The sequence below is a fragment of the Delphinus delphis genome, chromosome 2 (genome assembly GCF_949987515.2).
Source record: "Delphinus delphis chromosome 2, mDelDel1.2, whole genome shotgun sequence".
Taxonomy (NCBI): domain Eukaryota; kingdom Metazoa; phylum Chordata; class Mammalia; order Artiodactyla; family Delphinidae; genus Delphinus; species Delphinus delphis.
This window is the reverse complement of record NC_082684.1, coordinates 146953995-146963975: the sequence shown is the minus strand read 5'-3', so window position 1 is coordinate 146963975 and position 9981 is coordinate 146953995. Positions and strand designations below refer to the sequence as shown.

The window sequence follows — 9981 nt, the reverse complement described above, 5'->3', positions numbered from 1 at the left end:
CATGAAATTCTGACTTTGTTTAGATCTTTCTCAGAGAAATAGACATTGCTGAGTAGAAATATCCAGATGCTGCTTAAATATGCTAGTAAATACTGGGTAAAATTCATGGAACTAGCAAAAAACCACTATGAACTGCTTTACCAAATATCACTACTGAGGAAATATATGAAAAATATCACAAAATATAAAATCATATATTAATAATGCAAATGCCAGATTTTAAATAAAGACCTTTAGTTTTCCTCATGGTGTAGTTTTATTGTTTCTTCCACAATATTCATATGTGCAAGAAATTTCACAAGAGAACAAGTCAGCAAGCTCGTAAGGCAGCAAATTCTTCACAAGTCAATGGGCTCTTGAACCCACAAAAAGACAAGAAGTGTAAGATTATAAAATGTTAGAGATGAAATTCCATCACAATGTACTTTTTTCAAGCTCTACTGGAAATTTAACACAAATATCAGTGTTAATTACACTTTGTCATGTATGATTTGAGCTTGCTTTGAGCTCATACACTGAAAGGAAGTCTCATTTCATGCACAAAATCTGTTGCATGCCTGGCTTCCTTAATATAAATCTACAGTTGAACATTTCCAGTGCCAAAAAAAAATTCAGCAAAGCTAAACTACCGGAAAATGCAAGTTAGTAAGCTTTTGCTTGATGCTTCTGAGTAATAATATAAAATCATCAAACTGATACTTAGAAATGATAAAAAGACACTGTTATCTTGATAATTTCATCTTAGTTTCAACACCAAACAGTATAGAAAGCATCCAAGTTTCTGTTACAGTTTTCTAATTTAACTTAATCATGATGGTCAATATTTAGGATCAAAAGGTAATTGCCCCAATTCTATTTCAAGGTTTGCCATGTGTCTTCCATTAGTGCGAGCATATTTATGCCATTTACCTTCCCTTTTATAAGGTTGTGGCTGAGGGTGCTTCTGCTCTTGTTTTCGATGCCTGGAGCTTTCAATATTTACCATACGTTGCTTTTTATCTGGTCGACTGAAAGCAGTAAACACATTTTTCATCCATGTTAGAGTTAAATTTATTTAAACAAGAAACAATTTTAAAGTTTTTCTCCATTAATCTATTATCTGAACACTGAAAAAGGATGTTAAATTAATCTGAAGTATAATCCTACTATAACCATACGAAAAAGATTCAGTGAGTTTATACTTTTATCCTATAGAAAGAAAAAATAGACAAACTGTGCTGGCAAAGAGGGAAAACACTCAATAGATAAGTAGAAATGTGACAATAAAATAATGAGATGTGTTTCCATTATTTTTCCTCCTTTCCTATAAAAATTAATCCCCCCCCAGTGGCTTCATTCATGAATACATATACATCTCTTACAGAGTCTCTCTCTCTAAGCTAAGGCTTATAAACAATGTCTACATGAACAGTTCTCCATCTCTATAATCAGGCTTCTGTCACTACTTCACTGAAACACTCCACAATGCCATCCACGGCCATCCAATTCCCAGCCAAGAAATCCAGTCTTTTCCGTTTTTTTTGTTTTGTTTTGTTTAAGCATTTAACACTGCAATATTCCTTTTACTTGAGAAGATCTTTGGATTTTCATGATGCCACTCTCTGGCCATTCATTCTCAGCCTTCTTTCTCTACAACCCCTTGGATGTTGGTGTTCCCCAGGAGTCTGATAAATACGTCCAGCCTAGACTGTCTACACACGCACGGAGTCTGGGCTAGAGACAGTCATATAACCAACAGCCAACTAATTCTCTACTTGTATGTCAACAGGTACCCTCCAAACACAATTCTCATTTCCAATTCCCCTTATGCAAAACCTTATGGTATTCCTTAGTGCAGCTGATGTCACTATCTAACTAGTGACCCAACCCAGAAATCTGGAAATCATTGTTACTTTCTACTTCCCTTTCACAAGAAATACCACCAATTTTACTTACTATATATTGTTCAAATCTGCCTCCTCCTTTCTACTCCAGCTGCTGCCCTAGTTCAGATACCCATCAGCTCATGTCTATACTGTTTCAAAAGACCGCTTTCTAGCAGTTAGCTTCACCCTTTCCAACAAACCCTTCAGGCTACTGCCCGTGACCCAAAATGCAATAAAGCAAGTCCTTCAGCATAAAGTGAAGGTTCTTCATGCTCTGAATCTTTTCTTCTGTTCACACCCCAGCATTACCTTGCCTCCTTAAAGTAGCATGTCTTCATATCTACAAATCTGTGCAAATGAAGTTCCCTTTGAGTGGAATGTCCCACCCTATCTGCTTGGCAAGTTCTCACTTCTCCTTCAAAAGTTTGTTAAAAAGTTCAGTTCAAAGGCCATCTCACTTATGAAGCCTTCCCAAACATCTCCAGACTGAGGCCACCATATACATATGCCTCCATACCTCCACTGCATTCCTTGTACTGACCTAATTCTCCAAAAGCTTGTGAGCTCTTTGACAGCAAGAATTTTTCATTTGTTTCCTCAGGGCAGCCTCACAGTACTTTGCACTAGATATGTATTTAATGACTAAAGACACCAAAATCAGTCTCATTATTTTATAGACACATTACATTTACTCAAAAAGATATATATATAAAACTATCTCAAAGTTAGTTCCCTTTCTAAAAGGTAAAAAAATAAAGCTAAGAAGATTAGGTTAGTTTCATGTTACAGAATAGAAAACTGATATGCAATGGATACAATATTACTTTTAGAGATTATATATAAAGCACACACATTAGAACTTTTGGCTTGCTAAGTTTGCCACTTTGATCATACCTCTACCTTTACCAACAATAATTCTGTAATAAATGTATTAGATATCATAATTTAGTTGGTAAATGGAATAGATAAATGAAAGTAAGTGGGACACTGAATCGTTATTCTGATTTCAAAGTGAAATCTGTATTTTTCCTCCTAGCTTCCCAAAGTGAGTAAATAAAAAATTAAAGGAAAATAATTTCACTTAAAATGATTATCTTTTCATAAAGTATAATGAAAAGAAACAAAATAGGCTAAAATAGGATTATATATCCTTAACTGATTTTTAAGATAGAAATTAAACAATTCGCTCAAGTCAAATTGATTATATGAAATTTTCAGTTTGTAATAGATTTTAACTTAAAATTTTATCTTTCAATTTAATTTATCCTAAATTCTTAGGCAATAAAGTACTTTTACAAATAGTACTTTTGTTTACAAGAAGTACTTTTACAAATACAGCTGACCCTTGAACAACGTGGGTTTGAACTGCGTGGGTCTACTTACACATGGATATCTTTCAATGGTAAATACTTCAGTACTACATGGTCTGTGGTTGGTTGAATCCACAGATGCAGAGGAATTGCAGATACAGAGGGTCCGACTACAGGTCATATGCAGATTAACCCCCACATTGTTTACAGGTCAACTGTAGTAACATTCTAAGAAATTTATCAAATGATACAAATGCTATCCAATATAAATGTTAAAAACTATTATAATAATAACATGGTGCTATGTAAACCGACCTGGGTCCATATGGAGGGGAAAAGGTGTGACCAAAGAAGTGTCTATATATATATCCATCCAACTTCTCAAATACTCCATCATTATCTACTTGATATTCCTTCATGTCTTTAAGATAATCTTTAACATCATTAACAAAGTCAGTGAAGAGCTTCTGATCATGTATAAAGATACCATTTAGGAAAAAATTATTGATGAAGTGATCAAGTTCTTTCCAATGATGAAAACTATCCAGTTTTTCTAATAAATACCTTTCAATTAACTGTCTAAATTCATCTATCCTTACAGGATTCAACATTTTAACATTAAAAAGATTAATGGATTCCTGTTGAGCACATTCAAATACACCAGAACAAGCCTTTCTGAAAGAATTATAATTTTCACCACAGTCATGCTCAGCACTGCATTTCTGTGAATTTGTATTTTTTCCAAATTCTTCAAAATGAGGCTTTTCTTTCCTTCTCTCTCTTTGCGTAGTAGGGCCTCTACTATTCTGGTTTTGTGTACGTGCCTTATACTGTGGATATAAATATTCACTAAAAACTGTTGTTGGTTTTTTGGCTGCTGCTTCTTTTGTAGCACCAAATCTTTTATTGCCTTTTTCATCAAAGATATTCTTGGTGGTATCTTTGAAATGTCTGAAAGTGGATTTAACTGAATCTGAGAATTTTTTCAGATTTTCTTTTACAGCTTCTTTAGCCTGTTTAATTTTTTCTTTATGATGCCTCACAAACTCCTTGGTAGAATTCTTCATAGCATCAAATGTTTCCTTAACAGAACCCAAAAATGTTTCCTTTGACTTATTTTTAGCTCTGTGGTTTCCTCTGTTCCCTTTCTTTTTTCCATCAGTTTCTTGTTTTCCATTTTGATCTTTTGCTTCAACATACAGTCTTTCCCACAAGTCAGAACGCTGCTGTTCAAAGTTTAGCTTGCGCTCCAGCTCAGTGAGTCTTTCCCGTAACACTTCTATTTCCTTTTTTTCAGTCACTACACTGGGAGAGTCTGGGTTGCTATATGACTGACTAGAGCTTAGCTGCTGGAGTTCCACCCTTAAAGCCATGGTTATTAGTTGTTCTCTTTCCAGTTCCCTCCTTAGCATCTTTGCTTCTGCCAACAGAGTCTCCTTTTGACTAAGGAAGCTTTGTGTTTTCAGCTTTTCTTCTTCCAAATGCTGCTTAAGTTTCTGATTTTCTGTAACTAATTCAGCACTTGTCCCTTTATCTTCCAATATCCTAATCTGTTCTCTTAGTTTCCTTAACTCTTCCTGTAATGAAGATAAGGCTTTTTCTTCCTTCTCCAGAGATATTCTTAGATACTGATTTTCTGTATCAAGGTTCCTTTTCTGCGTTTCAAAGGACGTTTTCTCTGCTTCAGTATGGGTCCAACACCGTGCAAGGTTTTCCTTCAATGACTAAATTTTTTTGAAAGATAAGAAAGAAAAATATCAAGAGCTTTAAAGGCTGAATTTAAATCTTTAAGATACAACAAATACCCCATAAATGTTTAGTGTCTATTTCTGCAGAGACTATCCTTTATGTAGTTTTTTCAATATATGAAAACTGGAAAATACAAGGTTCATATGCAGGAAAATGCACAGCAAAGAGCTTCATCAAAAGAAAAACATAGCACACTGGAGGAAGACAGCCTTCTATCTTTTGACTACAGGACTCCAATCTCTCCTGAGAAAGCTCCTAGAGAGAATGTAGGAAGGACTAAAGGTTCTCTGATCCTTGGGTGAGGGCGATTATCTCTTATAAAAAGTAAAATTACAGCTAGAGATGACTTCAGGCTTCAGAAAGTTCTGTTTATACTCACTGCACTCTTTGAAGGAAAAAAATTTCAATAATCTTAGTCCTATTTGAAAGATCTTGGTCGTACGCAAATTAACATCTCTAAGTTCACATAAGTTATACAAGTTCTCCCATACTTTAGAGAACACACTGAATCTTGGTGACATTTACAACTAATTTCTCCAATTTCAATTAATTTTCTGAAGAGACTGTAACCAGATTAGCAATGCAACTCTGAAGTCAACATTCTTGCTGAGAAATTATGTCCAGTCAGGTTTAGAGAATTCTGCTGCAGTGCTAGGTAGCCTTGAATGATCTTTCTTTCAATACATGTATTAGTAACAAACTTTCATCACAACAGCAAGAAATTAAACAATATGCTTAAACAGGTTAATGGTTATAGCACTATCCAGTCAGTTAATTGTTAGAGCACTATCTAGTCAGTTAAAATATCTTCATAAATCAGCAAAACGATATAACTTTGCTTAATTTACTACAAATATTATGACTATTCCCTTTGAATCAGACCAGAAAAATATCTGAATTACAGAGACCAAAAAAAAAAAAAATCCTTTGAATGAGGATATTTTTCCACTTGAAAAATAAATATCTGAAATGGATATTTCACTGTCTGGCTCATTAATCTTCAAAGAACAAATTAAAATTTAAAATTTCCTTACAGTCATTTCATCTGCTCTCCCTGAGTGAGAGAAAACAAGTTTCATCTACCCAACAGAAATGGACTTTGGAGAATATTATGCTTACTGAAGTAAGTCAGAGAAAAACAAATACTGTATGATATCACTTATTGTGGAATCTAAAAAATAATAAACAAATGCATGTAGCAAGACAGAAACAGATATAGAAAACAAACTAGTGGTTACCAGTGAAGAGAGGGAAGGGGGAGGGGCACATTAGGGATACGGGATTAAGAGATACAAACTACCACTATGTATAAAGTAGATAAGCAACAAGGATATATCCTATAGCACAGGGAATTACAGCCATTATCTTGTAATAACTTTTAATGGAGTATAATCTATGAATTACTATGAATTAGCATGAATTACTATGCTGTACATCTGATACTAATACTGTAAATCAACTACACTTCAATTTTTTTTTAAGTGAACTATGGAGTAGAACAGACTAATGTAACATTATCTTTAAATGCACAAGCACGGGGAGCACCACAGAATGACTGGAGGGTACCATATTCTGTATCTAGTAAACTCTAAAATCTTGAATCAAGTGACTAAGCAGATGCTGGACAGGTCTTCCATGATGATCTTCAAAATCCAAACTACATTTAACAGCTGGAGACAAAAGGTATGCAAGAACTGACTCAGCAAACATCTATGCAGGGCGAGTCTCCTTACAGCCAACATCATTCTATAGAACCATAAACCATGATGGTAAGAAGGAAATAGCTGCTCTTTTTTATAACATCCTCTGCTCAAGGCAGGGAAAACTAAACTATTTACAATTAACTTCAGTAGTCCCTCCCTGAAAGATATATTTCAGATGTTAAGTGGGATTCTGCCTTCCAAAGAAATACAATCATAACCCTATAAAGAATATATAAATAAACTGTGAAGGAAATTTAGGGAAATGGAAGGAAAAAGGAATAGTTTACCTTTCTACCCTGAGTTTATCTGTAATCCCTACACCCTTCTTAGGCAAGAACTAGAGAGGAGACCAGGTATTTTGCTAATCCTCATAAACCCAGAATAGACAGCACAGTCCTGTTGGAGCCAGGTGAATTTCAGGTATGAAAGTGTAACATGCTTTCTCTTTCTTCGTAACTGACATGAAACCAGAGAAAAAGGACTGGCTGATTATTTCCCTTGATCAAGGGTGGCTCCTTAGAGAAGCTACAAACTCTCCTCTCTCTCTCTCTCACTGAATGAAAATGTTTTGCTTGGCTCTATGAAAATAACGTTAATAATAATAATGTTTCATAGATAATATCAATTAAAATAATGTTAACTATAATATAGTGATTAGGAATAACATCTTTGGAGTCAGATAAACAGAATTAAATTCAGCTCTGCTGGCTGCTAGACTTGGGAAAGTTACTTAACTTTTTTGAGCCTCTTTCCCAACTATAAAATGAAATTAATACTTGCTTAATTCACTGGGATGTGGTGAGAAATAAGAGAAATACTGTATGTGAGGTACAACAGTGCCCAGGACACAGTAAGTACTCAATCAATAATTACCAATATTATTACTGATTTACTAATCTGCACTGTAGTTGTATCTGAATAGCATAATTATTGGCTAACAAAATTTTAAAATTTTATTTCTAGCACATACCTTATAATCTATAAAGGACCCTTGTTCCTGTTGACACTGGGAAAGATAATCCTTCATATCATTCAATTCATCTTTATGTATCTTTCTGACTAACTGTTGACGCTTCTGAATCTGAATTGTGCCTAAAAATAAAAATTTTTATTAGGGATATATAACATAAATGTCATGATTACCAATATTTTTAAACATACAATAAAACATTTACTTTGCATATATTTAACTGCTTAATCCAGACAGGATCATTTTCTTCAAAATACCAGCATTTCACAGTTCTATAAAAATTCTGATTATATAAACAAAGAAGGAATAAGTAAAATCTTACAGTGTCATTCATCAAATGGTGGTACATGGATGTTAATTTATAAATCAGGCCAAGTAGGTTAATATATTTTTTACTTTATTTAGCATACACCAGGGATATTTAAGCAGTTCACTATCCTTTTGATTAAAACAAGCCAGACCATATTACCTTGCCAAACAAAAAACTTTATGTAAAGTTTCTGTCTTACTGTTGTTTTTAAGGGCTGAGGTACATAAAGTGTTGCATTCCCCACTTCAACAGAGAAAGGAACAAACCATGTAGTCTATTCACAGGTTATAAGTAACTAAGGAAAAATGAAGATGTCTAGCTTTTCTCACTGTATTTTGCCTAAATGATATAGCACAAGCCCAAAAAGAATAGCAAGAAAAATAATTGGCTAACTATAATTACCCACCATTCTCAAAGCCAGATCTTTTAAGAACTCTGCATTAGTTAGGTCTGTACTGGAGTATCACCATCCCTATCCCAGTAATAAAGAAATCGTAAATCAACCAGGATGCTATATTTTCATCCTAAAAATCAAAATGTTAATTTGCCAAGACATGCTGTTCACGTGCTGCTACATGCTTCATGCACGAGAAAAACAACAACACTAAATCAAAAAGAAGGCAAAATGCATTTGGCAACCATAATATTACATCTACTGAGTGGCATACCATTATGTAAAAGACATCACAGAATTTTGTAATGAAAGAATATAATATGGGACTGAGTGAACTGATGAGGATGATTATAATTTTTGTGACTTTCTGTTTGAATTAAAAAAAGAATATAATAATTAATAGTTAATTGATTTCTGAAAAATTAACTCATTTCTTCAGTACATCTTGAAAACCACTAAAGAGAAAACTTCTGCCAAGTTACAGACAACTGTTACCAGTTAACAGCTATGATATCCTGTTAGAATTCACTTATCAAAAAAAAAAAATCACAAATTTGCATGGCAAATTTGTTTCGATATTACTCAAAAGAATCTCAGATTTTTTGAAATATTGAAATAAATTTATCTATAGTTCCCAAGGCAACTGAAAACTTCTTTTTTTCAAACTGCTAACAGAATGAATTCCTTTGGCCACTGGGAAATAACTTAAAACTAATGTGTTGAGATCTGAGTTTGCAGTACCATTACATAGCATATGTTTGATGACTATCAATGTGTCCTCTGTCAATCAATCTCACAAACAATTAGGTATTTTTTTCCCCCTCTACATCTTCAGTTGCCTAACTATGAAGTGTTACAACCCAGGGTTTAAGGCCTTCTGGTTATATCCACAAATATGCCTACCTTAATCACATTAACCCACTGTCAGTTTTTGCTACCACTGCTGTAAGACTTCTCTTCTACAGGTAAAGAGTCTCAATCTCACCAGAGCTTGCAGCCAATATATCCAGCTGCCTGCTAGGCACAATTTTGGGGGTGTCTTCATTTAAAAAACAAAAAACAAAAAACTGAACTTCAGCACCTGCCCTAATTTATTCTAAAATAAAGTTGGGTAAAAACAAACCGAACTGTGCTCACCGTCTATTAACTTTCTCAACTAGCAAAACTCTTCCCCTCTAACTCCCCCAACGCCAAAAGTAAAGCAGCTAACACACTTCTTGGAATTTAAAAAGTAAACCACCAATATCTCAAGCATCCAGGCTCAAAGTTCTGTTTTCCATTGTTACTTCAGTGTCCGTTATTTCACCAGCCTTCTCTCCATCCCCACCATCACGAGAACTGTCAAGGTCCTGATCACTGAATACCTGAATTACAAAACCTTCTAGTTAACTGTTCTAATTTTTCCCACACTATTTATCTTCCTGCACTTTTCCTCTAAAATTACTGCTCTCAGTTCACTCTATAAATCAAACTCTCCTACTCGGATTCCAAGATGTTTTACAATATAATAGCATCCCACATATTCCAACCTATTTTCCATTATCTCTAAATATCTATTCTGCTATAATCCTACCAGTCTTTTCAGTGCTCCCAAACGTAGCAAGTTTACTTTCAGATTATCAGGTTCTCCACTGCTAGAATGTTCTACTTTCCTTCCACATAGTGTAAGTCCAGACCCAA

The 9981-nt window shown here is 34.3% G+C and overlaps 1 protein-coding gene across 3 annotated transcripts in view; it reads right to left on the bottom strand.

Moving 5' to 3' along the window:
• The window catches only part of CCPG1 (cell cycle progression 1), a 65489-nt gene that overhangs the window by 26860 nt on the left and 28648 nt on the right, over nucleotides 1-9981 (bottom strand). For 2 of the 3 annotated variants that reach the window (XM_060005932.1, XM_060005931.2), the window contains exons 7-9: nucleotides 7598-7719; nucleotides 3491-4899; nucleotides 12-1007 (exon numbers count right to left, since the gene is read on the bottom strand). In XM_060005932.1, the coding sequence (XP_059861915.1) occupies nucleotides 818-1007; nucleotides 3491-4899; nucleotides 7598-7719 (1721 nt within the window). In that variant the 3' untranslated portion in view covers nucleotides 12-817. Of the gene's footprint in view, nucleotides 1-11; nucleotides 1008-3490; nucleotides 4900-7597; nucleotides 7720-9981 lie in introns of those variants that run through there. The other variant, XM_060005933.2, reaches the window with a different exon arrangement.